At 41.8% G+C, this 16,870-nt stretch overlaps 1 protein-coding gene across 1 annotated transcript; it reads right to left on the minus strand.

Moving 5' to 3' along the window:
* Positions 1–1,815: 1,815 nt before the first annotated feature.
* LOC308103594 (peptidyl-prolyl cis-trans isomerase FKBP3-like) lies at positions 1,816–7,725 on the minus strand. The gene is made up of 7 exons (XM_080453656.1): positions 7,608–7,725; positions 6,745–6,846; positions 5,861–5,962; positions 5,312–5,447; positions 4,806–4,873; positions 2,990–3,087; positions 1,816–2,684 (listed from the first exon to the last, which is right to left on the minus strand). The coding sequence occupies exons 1-7, from the start codon at positions 7,710–7,712 to the stop codon at positions 2,630–2,632; spliced, it is 666 nt and encodes a 221-aa protein (XP_080309782.1). The 5' UTR covers positions 7,713–7,725; the 3' UTR covers positions 1,816–2,629.
* Between the last annotated feature and the right edge of the window lie 9,145 nt (positions 7,726–16,870).

Genomic DNA, 16,870 nt, shown 5'->3' on the forward strand with positions numbered 1-16,870 from the left:
TCAGATGTGTTGACACACTTATACAGTACCTGACCTTCATCAGACCAATATGCTTCACCTGTTTGGGCAGGCCTCCCAAAACATTTAAATCCAGGATGTGGAGAGTTTGCAGAGTAGGTACTGCCACATTATTGGGATACCAATAGATTCCGTCCCTACTCTGGAGAGGAGAGGAGGCCATTCAAAGAGAATTCAATCGACTACTGAGAGAAGTGTCCAATGATCCTGCCTGTCTACAAAGTAAACACAAAAGGCTACAATCGAAGGAATGGGAGGACACTCACACAGCCTGTGAGTCGCACAAAAAGGCACCAGATGTCCTTCCTCACAAGCTTTACCAGAAGTAATTGAAATGTTTAACTGTTTGATGTTTTGATGTTTGATGATTTATGTTTTTTAAAAGTTATCTGAGAGAAGATGCAATGATGTTTTCTAATACATTTGAAATAATGAACATATGATGATGATAGTCTTTATCACACATACGAACAGTTATAGATGAGCTATGTTTCTCCAAAATAAAATAATGAAAAGAAAAAGAAAGTAGATCTAAAATCATGTATGTTCCAAGTACAATAATTAAAATGTTGCTTCAATCTGCAATGCTGCTACTGCTGCATTCTCAGAGCATGTAACAATAAAACACCTTGTTGAGCCTTGAACCATGCATTTACAGTACATCAGATATCAGATATAGCTATCTAAATATAGCCTACAGGTATTAGCCTGGTGTACGTAGCCTATGTCTACTCATTTACTGAGGTGTTTAACTAAATATTTACTTACAGCCACAGCAGAAAAAACTAAGGACCCAAGGGGATTTATGAGTCTGCATGTTCTAAATAAATCTAATTACATCCTGCTTGATGGATTTAACATGTGACCAGCATACCAAAAAAAAAAAGTCTATTTCAGGTCAAAAGATGAAAATCTACAACACACCCTGACAGAATGACTGAATCTGTACATCCGTGATCAGGGTTCTTTATGACAACTGATGATTCTTAGTTTGACACCAGTGCTTGGAAAAATGTTCAGTCTGCATCCAAAGAGATGAGTCACCGACTCCCACAGGTTGGGAATCCCTGAAATTAGACTCTATAGACCGACAGACTCCTTGGTCTTATTCCCGAACGACCATATCATTTGTGCATCGTCACTCCCGACTGTTTTTTCTGTCTTTCCACACACACACAAACGTGGTTCTCACACGTTTTAATTTCAAGGACCCCCAGTATAGCAGGCATTACACCACAGACATCCTTAACTCTGCAAGTGTACAAATTGGAACCAAATGGACCCTCTTTGAGTTTCAGGCACACCTATTTGAGTTACACCCAGACCAAAACCTGTTTTCATTTGGCACTTTTTCTTCAATGAAGTCCATCTTATCCTTCATTGAATACATCTGCTTCTTTAGCAGACACCACCAAGTGTTCCCGCAAGCTTCTGTGGCAAAATTCTGACTCCAATGAAGCAGTTTATTCAGAAGTACATAGAAAGTGATATTTCCAGGAGGTCATTACAGCTGCCCATTATAAAACTAACAGTGATACAATTCATTTTCTGGATACTTCTGGCATGTCTTTCTGCAGACTACAAATCCTGAACCTATTATAGGTGGAAAGAGCAAAAAAAAAGAAGCAGATCTACAAGTTCAATGAGTTGTTTTGCACTCATTTACGCTGCACGACACCATCGTACAACATTGTATAGGTATTTATGTGGTTCACGGGGAAAGAAATGGCATTTCACCTACGCAACATTATTCAATGGAATTTCTAGTCTTCATGACAAACATTGGGCACCAGTGGCTTTGTTTCAGCAATAAAATCAATTTTTATTTAGTCTCAAAAACAGGTGTATTTGTCTTTACAGTCTACATGCAAAAGGCAGGAAAAACAACGTGGTTCATTTCTCAGAGTGCCTCATATGTACAGTATTAACAAGCATCACATGTTGGCCATGCAAGAAAGGACAATCATAAACACATTTTACCTCTTCTTTAACCAAGGCCATACAAATTTTCTTGGCTGTTTAAAGGATTTTTTTGCCCAGAAAACAGTCAATGGATCGGGAGAGACATGGGGAACAGGAATGACCATCTGATGGTCTGTTGACCGAAACGTCAGCAATAAAGTTTGAGATTTTGTGGGAGTTTCACTCCATTCAAGATTGTTTTTTATCCGATGACCCGAGTTGGTTTGCCAGGTGTACGTTTAATTTGACTAACATCATGAAAACTGAAATACAATGGCATGTATGATCTTGTGAAAGCCAATTGATTGTTGAGGCAATCAGAGCCCCAAAAATTACATCACACAGGATGTTTGAAACCTGTGGTGCATCAGCTATAGAAACCAACCATGTGCTATGAGACGTTTTATTTTCTTTAAGTGCAAGTGATTATGTGCATCTGTTAAACAGTCAATTAAGTTTGCATGGCCTAACATGTCAAATAATAACGTACTGTAACAATAAATGAGACAAGGCAGAAACAAACCAGGCAACCTGGCAAAACATAATCGAAATAAAAAAAGGTATTTGAACTCGTATCTTTCAAGCATGACCACCTAGTGACAACTTTCCCCCACCTTTGTGTATTTGCATGCTGGAGACCCTTGGTCTGCTAATCCACAGCCACAAGCTCCACTTCAAAAATGAGTTTTGCGTTGGGAGGGATTCTGGTGGCATCTGGGTTAAGGAGGCAACAACATCTAGGTACAATGCAACATTGATGTTAGAATGGTCAAAGCTACTTCCAAATAAAATGTGCCAGTGTACAGAATATTATAATTTAGCTCTAAATATAGACAGCTACTAACAGAATGGATATGCTTTTTTCTTATAGCTGGGGGACTTAACAAGAAAATATTATAAACTAAGAGGGACGGTTAATATTTGATTAAGGCAGGAGGTGACAATAAAAAAAATGTTTTGCCAGCTTAAGTACAGTAAAGTTACTTTCCACCACTGATCAAAAGGATACTTGGAGTCAGGAACACCCTTCTTTCCATAGGCCCACTCTGGCTCAATCTCCAGTCTGGCCGTTTCTCCCCTGCTCATCGTTAGGATGCCCTCATCCCACTGCGAAAAACAATGTATACAGTTATTATTGTTGAAACCTGATGACGGCCAAACTGTGGCAAGTAAAATATTTGCCGGAGAAAAGCTGTAGTGCAGATTCTTTTCATTTTAAACGTGTTACTCTTTGTCCAGGACCAGAGACCAACTGGACGTGCGCAACCTTCACTTTTGAACATTGATGAAAGTGAGACTTGGGCAAAAAGGAGGAGGGTAGGTTAATACTTATGCCGCCTTTTGACCGCCTAGTTCCGGCTCAATACGCCATGTCTCGACAGCTATTTTTTGCCTTTCCATTAGCACGGGCTGAGGTGATACTAAAAGGCTGGCATGTGACACTGATGACTGGTCAGATAATTCTCACTAGCAGCACAGACAAACACATCCACCGACAACTCCATCCACTGAAGCTTGCAAGTTGCGCTGTTGTTACAGCCATCCATTTTCATTTTATGTGCATGTCTCCCGTGTGTAGCCTAATTGATGGGGTAATCTCGGAGATCAGACTGCAATGTGTTTACTCTGAGAAAGTACAGATTAACCACATACCATTTAATAGCATTAGCTTCCTGCCGTATGTATTTTTTGTACATATTCCTTGCACTTTCAAATGTAGTACAGCATTAGGGGTGAATCATTTCAATATTCTTGCAAATATAAATGTGCGTAGCAATAAATAAAAACATTTCTTGCTCCAGGTCTTTGTGTTGCACTAAACTATTAACACATCGGGTGCCAAACACGGTCTGAACCGTGTTTGCGCAGAGTAGCGGTCCGGTGCCGAACACGGTCCAGATCGTGAAATATGTGTTTTTGTTTTTTTCGTTTTTCTCCACACGGGCGGGGCTAGAGCAGCTCTGGGAGTACCCATTGTGATCCTGAGAAGGATCGGCCAGATAGATCACCGGAAACAAAAACATGGCTCCCATCCACTTCCTGTCTATTTCCTTCTTTAAAACGCCTATATCTCCGAACCTGTTTCCGGTGGGGAAAACCGGTCATGCGCGATGCGCGATCCCCCCCCCATTGTAACTCGCGAGTGAAATGTTATCGTTCCAGGCTGTAGCCAGGGTCATCGCGCTACATGAATGGATGCTTTTTTTTACATGGATTTGCTCCTCGTGGAGTTTAGAGCTTTAAACATGAAAGCGCAGTCAATGGGGAGAATGCTGGCACCCAACGTAAGTTGTTATGAAAAAATGCTGGCACCCAATGTGTTAAGATATGTTTAAACTAGAGGACGAGGTTATAAATGAGAAATGGAATCAATTAATCAATTTTGAGCAACTGCATAGCCTATTTCTTGCCTTAATGTTAACAGACATGGCTTTTGATGGGCTTAAAATTATTAGATCGTTTCCAGGTGGCGTTAGCCCTTATGGTAGATGGAGCAGACCGGAGGCCGTCTCTAAATGATGAGCAACCCTGGGGAGAGGGGGTACTGTTTGGGGGGGGGTCCGAGTGCCAATAGAAGCACAAAGGAAAAGTGGTTAGAGAAGCAACGGTAGCGACGACTAAAGACTACAGGGCATATCGAAAGACACGGGTTGTCATGGGTGTCACACCTAAAATGGCAGACCTACAAGCTCAACGCATGCAAGCTTGTAGGTTTGCTATTTTAGGTGCTTGACACAAGTATAAATCAGGCATAAATTATTTGGACCAGGACAGCTGTAAACGTCCCAGAGGAGAAGCCAGGATGAGCTGCTGAAATCACTTACTCCTCTGATCACATGTCCCATGCCGATCTTGAACCTGAGAGGCTTGCTCTGCTTCTTCTTTCTGGCCGCTGCAGACAGTGAAAGAAGGTGGAGAACGATTAACAGGGTGGGGGCCATCGTCACAAGGGAAACGAGACTGCAAAGAGCAGAAGGGTTGGTAAGTTTTATTTGCAGAGTGAGTTTTGCACATGAAAGGAATTATTTTGGGATTTGTTGTTCTCCACGTTCAGTACAACATATTTTGTAGTTCAACACAACTATGTCTCATGTACAGCGTCTGTAAGTTTTAATTTAACTTACAGGCCCAAAAGAAGACAAAATCTGTAGGCCGACAATTATAAACATGAAACAAGGGGTAACGAATCTAAGGTTGAGTCCCAAAGGACCTGTAATTTGCTTTTGTGACTAACAATATATTCCCTATGACATTCATATAAAATGTACAGTGTGAGATGTATAAAAGAATAGGAAGAGTTGCTAGATGTAAAAGTGTCTGGTTGTCATACTTGAGGGAATGTTGGTGTCGAACACGGTTCCGTCCTCCAAGCTTCCAGTGTACCAGCAACTCACAGTTTCACCTTTCTTTGGATAGTTGGTCTTGTCGCCTTTCTTCAGCACCGACTTGAGGAACCTGGGTGGGCCCTGGGAAAAGTCAAAGTGAAGATTACATGTTGATGTTTTTTCGCCGACAGTCAGATAACAGTATTTACAAGAGCAGTGGTTTTCAAAGCGGGGTCCTCGAGGGGGTTCAAGCTAAATTACTGATAGTTCGAAACCAAATGGACCCTTAACAAATCTTTAACTCTTTGAGAGTGTACAAATGGACCCTTACAGTTAATTTGTACACTCAAAGAGTTATGGGGGTCCAAGGCCTAGAGAGAAAATCAAAATGGGGGTCCTTGAAATTTTAAAGTTTGAGAAAAATCGATCTGTACACCCTTAAGCTAAATGAATACGTAGGATTTTACCGCGTCCTCAATGATATATAATTGCTATATATCATCCTTGTATGTATGAGTATGCTTGTTCATGTCATCTCAAACTTGGACCAGTACCTCATAGACCTCTTCCTCTTTGACTTCGGCGATTTTATCTTCCACTTTCACAGATTTAAGCTGCTCAGAAACCTCTTCAACTGGATCAGTGCCTTTGAACTTCTGCAAAGTGACAGCGGAACCATGCACACAAAGTCATACTTTCATCAGCTGTGCTCAACTACCCAAATCCATCTTATACCTCTGATATAGTAAGAGGTATGCCAGCCACCCACCCACTGCAAGAATCTAGGATTGCAAAAGTTCATTTAACCAATCAATTTATTCAATTATAAAAAAATAAATAAACAACAAACTTAACAAATTGCTTATTTTATTTTCTATATCAGATCTACAAATTCACAAAGCATTGCGATGTGACACACTGTGCTTGTATAGTTCATTATACTAAACAAGAGTGATACTCAAACTCACTTCCAGCCAGTGAAAGAATTTTGATTGGCCTCCAATCAACCAATAAAATATATGAGCTTTAAATACATACCTACTTTCTAAGAATCATTCAGCAAAACCACAAGTCAGACTCAAAATTACATTAACAGCAAAGAGCAGCAGCTCGCACCGAAAGGTTGATGCCAAAATACGTCACTTGAATCCCAAATGGACAGATGATTTAGCTTCTTTTTTTTTACCATGTCATGCCAATCATTCAGCACCGTTTGACTTGTCAAAATATAGTGTCACCATTAATTAAATATAACAGAGTATATTGCCGTATTGATACTTTTACTTAAGTAAAACATTTGAGTACCCTTCCCACCACTGCGTGGCACAGTCTCCTTCCGCATTATTACATTGAGCACAATAAAAAGATGCAAAATGTAGCATCACATATGCATCAATACCACACTAAAATGCATGCACTTGTGTCAACATCATCTTACCTTGGTCTCAAACAGATCGGTATAAGCCACAATCAGCTGATCTTTAGTAGCCGTTTTGGCAACATTTTTGATGTTTCCCATCAACTTGTGCTCCACAAGAAACTGAAGAGGGGGGGAAAGGGCATCAGAAGGTAAATTAAATACGTTGTTAAGCCATTGGTTCTCAAAGTGAGGTCCGGGGAAAGTACTTAAAATAGCATCACAATCATTTTAACCACTTTAACCATGTATACGTTGGCCATTCAAAAATAGCAGATCTGCAATTTTTGCATTTTTTTTTTAAATCAAAAACAAATTGGAAATCATCTATTCTGGGGGGCGTCCCTGGCACAAAACATTTTCAGATGGGTCCACGGCCAAATATATATCAGTTTGGGGGTCCTTGACATGAAAAAGTGTGAGAACCACTGTGTTAAGCCCCATTTTATACTTTTGAGCAATATCGATTTAAAAAATGAAATAAAACATTGTGTAAACGTTTCATTGTCACAGACATGACCAGAATAGGGACATTAATTAATGTGGTTAATAATAAGCCATCAAGACCAGAAACATGTCTAATGCGGCATTGTTCTCATATAGCATGCCGTTAGCCACATGCTAGCTAGGTGCAGCAGCAATGCGGCGTAGAGCCTTGGCGGAAACTGCAGATCTCCAAGCTCACAGCACGTGGCGGACGGGCGGCGCTGTGGGCTTGGAGATCTGCCATTTTCGGCGCAGCCTGGCTGCCAGTCATGTTCTTCTGCCATGCAGGTGTTGTGCGTGCAGCCTGCACGTTACGCACGTAGCATGATGCTAAACTCTGCTAAACTGCGTCCCGAGGAGAGATAAACGGGTGGAAAATGTTGAAGTGCCAAACGTACCGTGTGCGCTGCGTTGTCCTGGATGAACTTGATGATGTCCTTTTTGCCTAAATCGTCATTTTTGAGCTGCTCGTCGGTCCACTCTCGAGCTGGTTCGGCCGCCATTTTGGACGTCAAACTCAACTGAGCTGAACTTTCACCTCTTCCTGTTCTTGTACGGAGCGGCGTTGCCACGTTTTGTGAGAGAAGTAAGCAACCATACAGATAATTTAAATCTATATTCATCAGCTATTTAAAAAAAATGAAATCTTTTTTTAAACATTCTAACACAAATCTGGTACGTACGGGAGTCCCCTCCCTGGCACAAAATGTTTTCAGATGGGGATTAGGGGAATATTAATAAATATTAATAATTTCATGTCATGAAAATGACATGAAAATACTTTAATAATAAACATTATTACACACAACACACAACACACAAGCCCAAATAAGCAACAACACTTTAGAAACAATCCCCCCAAAAACGCAAAACGCAACTACCAATATTTACAAGCAACTGTACAGAACAATAATCCCAAAGTCGCTTATAATAAGCCGAGATGGCAACACTGGTTCGGAGTCCTTCTTGTTCGGAGTTTCCGACTGTGTTTTCGGAGTGTCGGAGTATTGCTGCCCCCTACTGTTGGTGTTGGGTGCTACTGTCATACTACTAATTACTGTCCACTGTTTATCTACCTCAGTGGTACTGGTACTCAAACCTTTCCGTGTGTTTTATTCCTAGTCTGCACTACCATGCATAAACATACAGAATAACAGTTCATACATAGCAGACTGTTCTCATTTGTATTCTTATTTCTGTATATTTGACCTTGTTTCATCTACTTAGCATTGATTGCTGTGAGCATGTGTGTGTATGTATGTATGTATGTATGTATGTATGTATGTATGTATGTATGTGTGTGTGTGTGTGTGTGTGTGTGTGTGTGTGTGTGTGTGTGTGTGTGTGTGTGTGTGTGTGTGTGTGTGTGTGTGTGTGTGTGTGTGTGTGTGTGTGTATATATATATATATATATATATATATTCTCTTCTGTTTTACTTAGCACTCACCTTTCCTGTGACTGTTACCTGATCACTGGAATGTCCTTTGGGATCAATCAGTCAGTCAGTCAGTCAGTCTGTCTGTCTGTCTGTCTGGCTGTCTATTTATCTATTGTGATATAGGTAGCAACTCAGAATGGTTTAATCTTGGTTTGTACCTCGCCCTGTGTGTAGATGAACAGTGATACATCATGCCAGGACATGTACCCTGCCCCAATACTAGAAATAATATTTTCTATCTGTCATTTTCTCTGTTGTTTCCTTTGTTTGGGCAGCTGCCTGTAGATCCCCCTGGGAATGGACCTGAGATAACAACCAGAGCCTGTCACGTTGTTCAGTACTCCAAGTAAAAGTATGTTTAGTAAGTAAAAGTAGCAATACCACAATGTAGAAATACTCTTGTTACAAATAAAAGTCCTCTATTCAAAACTTTAGAAAGCTGAAAATGGTACTGTACAGTGGTGTAATACAAACAAAAGCCTGACAATAATGGCTGCCTTTTCATCATTTTAATGTGACGGGGGTACAAGGTTTTGAGCTTGAGTTGGATCTTTGTCGGGTAAATATGAGAGGGAAGCTGTTCCAAAACATGCTGTATATCCTTAGTTGTAAGAAAAATAGATCAATACTGGAAAGTACTTGAGTAAAAGTACAACAATATTGGCATCAAAATATACAGCCTACTCATAAAATGTCCCATTTCACAAGTCTTTACAAACATTTTCGAAGGTTTTTAGCTTGTGGATCCGCTATTTTTTAATAGACAAAGTGTAAAATGGGGCTAAAGTGGTTAATGTATGTTTGTATTAATGATCTCAATCTGCAAAGTAACTGTAACTAAAGCTGTCAGATAATTGTAGTCGAGTAAAAAGTACAGTATTTGCTACTGAGATGTAGTGGAGAAGAAGTAAAGTGACAGTACCTCAAAATTGTACTGAAGTAAATGTACTTAGTTACTTTACACCACTGTTCATTCATGTGGGTTTTGTTTTTGTTCCTGAAAATGTACAAATGATAACAAGCCTTTTTGGAATAATTCCAGAACATTTATTGGACAGCCTTGATGCACCATCACCAGCTAATGAATTGAAAACTGAGTGTGTATCAAACAAGAGCCAGAGAGAAAGACACACAATAATGAAGAACACAATACTCCAACTGTTTCTCACCAAGGCCATTTTGCTCTTATGTCATACTGTCATACTCATACTCAGGAAGGGGCGGAGGTTTCCCACCCTCTGTGTATGATGTAAGAACAAAATGGCTGCTGTGTGAATATGGTCAATACATTGCACAGTGGACAAGGGCTATATTGACAACCAACAACAGATACGCAATTACGCATCCTAAATGCAATTTAAAGACAGCACATATAGACATCTATTCAAACAGACATCTCATAATAGATCAGAATAACAGGTAAGACTACAGGCATATGGCTATCTATGCTTCAGTCAATGAACATGACAGGAAATGCATTAAAAACATCCAAAACTTTCTATTATCAAAATCTAACATGAATATAAAAGCCTCAAACATTGCCAATCTCAATCACTAAGTTTCACACTGAAGCTATAGAGAAACTTGTTGTATGGTCACACTCGTACTGTACATCCATGGTCAAAGTTAAGTTCAAAACCAAATCAGGCATTCTGTCCACACAAAATGGACCAAAACAAAAATCAAAAGGTGTAAAATGTGGATAATTTTGAAATCTTTTTTACAATACAAATAATACAAATTATGGGGTTTCCTATCACAATATCTTTTCATTCATTTGGGGGTCCTTCACATGAAAATTGGAATACTGTGCATGAGAACAGCATGGAAAGTGTGGTCTACTACTGTATGTACACACACACTGCAGCGGTTCTTTGAGGTGGTTGAGGTGCTATATAGGTGATATATAGCGCCACTGCTGTACTGTATGGTTCTTTAGAGGTTCTCTGCTGGTTCTTCAGCTTAGTTTAAGCACCTCTAAAGGTTCTGTATAGCACCATTTCACGAAGGTGCTAGAGTTATGAAGCACCTTTAACTACTTAAGCCCTATCGTCATACGCTATGTTTGAATATCTTGACTCATTTCTGAACATCTTTGAATATATTCACCTATAATGACATGCCCAAAATAGGGACACCAGGTTAAAAGCGTCAAAAGAGGCTCCCCTATGATTATAAAGAACCACTTTTAGTGCTATTTAGCACAATCTTTCTACAGTACAGGGCAGGCCCACAGCCGGAGACCCTCGGAAATAATGTCAAACTTTAACCAAAAACCTACGTGTAAAACGCCAAAGATAATGCAGTTGTGAAATCACTGCTGAGGCAAATAGACCACATTACACACAAACAGAAGGGCAACACCATAGATTTACATACAAATCCTTCACAGACTGTGGAGGAAGCATTTGAACATTGTGTGAGCCAGCAGTCTGTCTCGAGAGACTTCCAAGGACCCCCATCGCTCTGAGTGTACGAATGGAACCATTCGTACACTCTCAGAGTTAACAGACCTGTAAGGGTCGGTTTGTAAACCCCTCAAGGAATCATGAGGGTCCGTGGAACCCCACTTTTGAGAACCGCTGGACTACACAAATCCAGGTCTCTGTGTCGTTACTACTCTGTGGCTCGACTTCCGGTTCCAAAAGGAATGTCATCCGAGGGTTAAGTGGTCGAGGGAGTGGATTCGTAGTGGATTTGATTTGAACGCAGGGCTCGGCCCTATGTCACCCCCTCTAACCCTCCCTTGAAGCATGATTTATACTTAGATACGCGCCAATGTCGCGCACCGCAAATATCAGATCTACACGCTCACGATCACATCACATCATACACACACACACACTCACAACAGCTATTTTCAGTACGAGACACCCGCGCACAATTAAGTATGGCTTAACTTAGCGCGTATAACGCTACAGTCCTTCCTGCCACCTGCCGCTACACATCAGTAACAGATCTGGAAGTACTGGCTGGGGGACTTGAGGGGGCTTTTGTAGCTAGCCGTGTCCGCCGGCGTGCTCTGGCTACTGGTCGTGGTCTTCTGGAGGTTTAAGGTGAAGGTTGGAGCAGTTTTCCGCGTCTGGGCCGCCCTGGCCAGGGGAGCAGTGGGCGCGCCCTCCGGCCCGTTGCCGGCAGGCACGGCGGGTCGCGCCGCGACGGATTCAGAACACCCAGTCCTTCTTGTGTGGGGGCTCAGATAAATCTGCATAGTCACTAAGTGAAGGTAAAATGAGGGGATAAGGGTGTGGAACGGAGAGAAGGGAGGGTGGGTTGTTTTGAGGAGCGATCGGAGAAGGTGGGGGGTCATTTGGCGGAGAGGTTGAACATGCAGGTACGGTAGCGCCGTGGCGGTGATGTTTGGGAGCACAGGTGGGGGGTGACGGACGAGTTCACATGGGGTTGACGGGAGGCACAGAGGTCACAGTGAGATGTAGACAAATGAAGAATGAGTATGAAACAGTCAAATTCACGTCAAATGCCTCATGCTCTCAAACAACTTTGCACAGATGTGGATGTTGAGTCACGATAGCGTTTCCTGTAATCATGTACCGGTGGGGGGATTATTAAGGAATGTTGGAGCCAGAGGAGGGATACGCTGTCAAGAAGAAGGCCTACCTTTGCACTGAGTCACTCGCCTCGATCCTGCACACAAGAACACACACACACACACACACACACACACACACACACACACACACACACACACACACACACACACACACACACACACACACACACACACACACACACACACACACACACACACACACACACACACACACACACACACACACACACACACACACACACACACACACACAGATGCAGACAATACGTTAGCTTATGTGTGGAAGCCAATACAATGAATACAATTAAAAACATGTCACATTTCATCCATTATATGCACATCCCCAATTTATTTTGGGTGGCCACTGTTTGCGAAAATGATTTTCCAGCAGGAAATGATGAATGCAAAACATATTGTTTTACTATTGAGGAGACCTAGCTGCAATAGTGTCAGTTGTATGAAAAACGACTTCTATCTGACATTTTACAGCACCAGGCTGAAGTAGACAGCAGCTGTTTCCCATTTCACTTTTGCCATTTGCTGCCCAAGGGTCCTTTTATGAAGCTGTGAACGCTGCCAGTTACTGACTGGGGGGAAAAAAAGATTGTGAGGAAATAAACAAAGTGTTTTCTTACCCACATTCACTGTAGGCTCGTTAGCCTTACTGCTGCTACATGGAGAGAGAGAGAGAGAGAGAGAGAGAGAGAGAGAGAGAGAGAGAGAGAGAGAGAGAGAGAGAGAGAGAGAGAGAGAGAGAGAGAGAGAGAGAGAGAGAGAGAGAGAGAGAGAGAGACACACACACACACACACACACACACACACACACACACACACACACACACACACACACACACACACACACACACACACACACACACACACACACACACACACACACACACACACACACACACACACAGAGAGAGAGAGAGAGAGCGAGAGCTCTGGTAAGTTTGCATCAGAAAGGGTCATGGTTGATAGTATTGAACCACATTTTTTATTTTTCTTCCTTTTCTTTCTTACTTTCTTTACTTTTCCAAATAATAGATGTTATTTTTGATGTTTAGTTTCTAAACTCCCAATGAATTAACCGTAGCTCAGAATCCAAGACAGACAGACAGACAGACAGACAGACAGACAGACAGACAGACAGACAGACAGACAGGCAGGCAGGCAGGCAGGCAGGCAGGCAGACAGACAGATACCTTTCAGTGGTTTTCTTAGTGGTGGGAGTTGCTGAGGTGGGCCGTGACTTGACAGTCTTGGGACTGTCCTTCCCACTTCCTGCAGAGCTCTTCCCAGCACTGAAACATGAAGCAAAGATAACATTTCTATCTATTGCCCTTTTCACATCACTTCTTCTCCACATGTGACACCATTACTCTGTTACATTATTTTGTATTAAAATAGGGTGGGAAAAACAAGCCTTAATTGGCTTCAACCTGCCCTACACCTTTTTAGGCCATTTTCAACGTAGAACCTTCACCTGACCTGTATGTTCTTATACATGTTTGTTCAACGGACCGAAATAAACTATTGTTATCTATCTATCATCATGCCATGGAGTAGGTTAAGCTTAAAGGAGCACTTCACACATTTTCAACCTTATCTTCACATAATTGGTCCTCACTAATGCTCATTTTTTGAATATTTGATTGATTGAATACTTTACTAGTCAGACATGTAAACAGCATGTGGTACAGTAAGACATTAAGGCTAAAAGGATAACACAAAAAAGTCCTGGGAACGTATGAACAAAAGAGGATTTCCAAAGAAGTACTGCTTGCCAAAAAAGGTGTGAAATGCAGACTTGCAAAGAAAAGAATTCCACAGCACTCCGTCTCAAATGAAAATAAATATATACATTTATTTAGAGCAAGGCAAATGAGTATGACCAACGCGTTTCGACCTATAGGTCTTCATCAGGGTCTGTGTCCTGGGGACTTGTTTCCATTGTGGTCCTATCAGAAGATTGCACCATTTATGTCTGTCTACTCACTCTGCATCTTGTTGGTGGGCTATGGACAGCTCAGAAACCTCCCTACCAATGACATTGTCGATGGGGATTCCAAGCTAATAGAAACTACAGCCTTTTTTCTTACTGGAAAGATAGCACACTGAAATAGAAACCATTGTTCTTGCATTCATTTTAAAAAGTTTGAAATCAAGTTCCTATGGAACTGTCCATACAACCCTCCTCTGAGACACAGAGTGAGTAGACAGAAATGGTACCATCATGTTACAATTAACATTACGGGTGAAGTGCTCCTTTAAACCCATTTTAATCTGGCATCTCTATTTTGGGCATGTCATTGTAGGATGCCACACGCTGTGAGCTTGTAGGTCTTGTAGATGTTCGCACCGCAACACCACTGTACGACAAAGTATAAAATAGGGCTTAAGTGGTTGGTACCCCGGACGTACCAACACTACAGGAAGGAACAGCGGAGAGAAACTATCCTATCAAACTAATGACATGGAATGGAATGGTTGCATTGATGGTTGGATCAATTGAAAGGGCTGCATTAAGCAGCACTAATTGTCTTCTGCTTAATTGGAAATAATTATAACCCTACGTCCCCACATCTGTGTGTGTGTATACCAATAGGCATGTGTATGTGACTGCAACATGTATGTATGCGCACACATGCACGCGTACACGCACACGCATACTATGGTTAGTGCCATAGTCACCTCTTGGGTGGTGTTGGTGAGACGCTGTAGTTCCTGGTTGTGACAGCAGAGGGCAGTGCGTTGCTCTTCTTCACGGGACCAGCGCTTGGGGCCGACATGGGGGGTCTGGCAGAGAGGGCCAGAGATGCAGGCCTGGCTGTGTAAGACCACACAAGTCAAGTCAAGTCAAATTGTATTTATATATTATATAATAATATCTCAAATTTATAAAAATAAAAGAAATAAAATCAATAAAAACAGTTGAAGGATGAGAAAGGGGGGTGTGAAGTTAGCTGGGGAAAGCCATATAGCAGTGATTCTCAAACTTTTTAATTTCAAGGACCCCCAGTTTGGTTTGTATTTAGGAACACAGACCCCCATAACTCAGAAAGTGTACAGATGGAACCAAATGGAGTATGCATCTGCTTCAGCTTGAGCACCTGGCCCTTTGCCCCTGATGCCCAAAGTGCAGCTCCACCCCTGGTGTATGCAGTCTTTTGAAATATTGTTTGATGAAATTTGAGCACCTGGGGGGGTCCATGGCCTAATAACAATTGAACTGGGGGGGGGTCCTTGAAATGAAACACTGTTGTATAGCTAATAGACGTTACATCAGTGGATCTCTCCTCACCTTTGCCTGTGGGCGCTTTCCTGGAGGCCTGATGCTCCTCAGAGATGTTGAGTCTCTTGAGGACGTCGGCCAGCGCCATCTTCAGCATCTGGATCTCCTCCTCCTGCATGTGCATCCTCTGCTCCAGGTACGTCAGGCGGTCCGCCACGTCCAAACCACTGGCTGCTGAGCTCCTGCCGTCTGCATGGGGGGGGAGGAGACCGGGTTAGATCAGATCAGAATCAACTTTATTGTCCGTGTGCGCTCGTGATTGTTCTGCATACGGTTAGAGTTAAGGTTAGGGTTAGCTAAACCTAAAAGAAGAAAAAGCCCTTAAACGTCTTGTCGACCTGGAAGGTAACTACTTTATAAAGATGCATCAGAATGATGTGTGATGTGATGCTTTTTAATGACACATTACCCAAAAGGATGTGAGTGTAAATGGCCGTCCACACCAAGCACTATAACTACTATCTATACCGCTTACTGTCATCATTATAGCGGACTGTCATCCACTTGAGTTAGAATGATTATTAAAACATTACCTTGATAATTATAGTTACATTTATAGTGCTGGTTGGATGGCCCTTAAGCCTATATGTTGTTTGCTTTTCATTAAACATAATTAACGGAGATATGACAGCAGACATACAGAAACAGAGTTTAATGTTCTGTAATACAGACCTTGTTAACCTGCTAATTGAGTGAGAGAGATGCAGTCACACACGCATGCACGCGCGCACACACACACACACACACACACACACACACACACACACACACACACACACACACACACACACACACACACACACACACACACACACACACACACACACACACACACACACACACACACACACACACACACACACACACACTAACCATTTGAGTCATAATGAAAGCCACAGCACCTGTGGGAGTTTGCAAACCTTTTATGTGTAGAACACACAATATGTTCACTAGATGATGTACACACGCAGAACGTTCCATTCAAATGGCATCATAAAGCTTTGTACACTGCAGTAATATGGACCACAATATGGAGCCTGGTGAGGCTATTTTGGGCATGCCATAATAGGCGAAAGTTTTTCAAAGATTTTCAGAAATAGTCTTTTTCAGCCTGGCACCCTATGTTTTCCTTTACTGGTGCTAATGTTTTGTTTGTGTCTATTTCATTGGTAACTCATGCAAATTTATATTGCATTGTTTTGTTTTGTACAGCACTTTGGTTGCACCCCCCCCCCCACAATAAGGATGCTAGGGTTCAACTGTTAACCCATTTAGACCTGAGGCCGATTCTAAAAACACCTTCCAAATCCTGACGTAGGTTTTCTGAAAACCTTCAAATTATTAATCTTTTTAAAG

Source organism: Gymnoscopelus braueri (genome assembly GCF_963280865.1).
Source record: "Gymnoscopelus braueri genome assembly, chromosome: 16".
Classification (NCBI taxonomy): Eukaryota; Metazoa; Chordata; class Actinopteri; order Myctophiformes; family Myctophidae; genus Gymnoscopelus; species Gymnoscopelus braueri.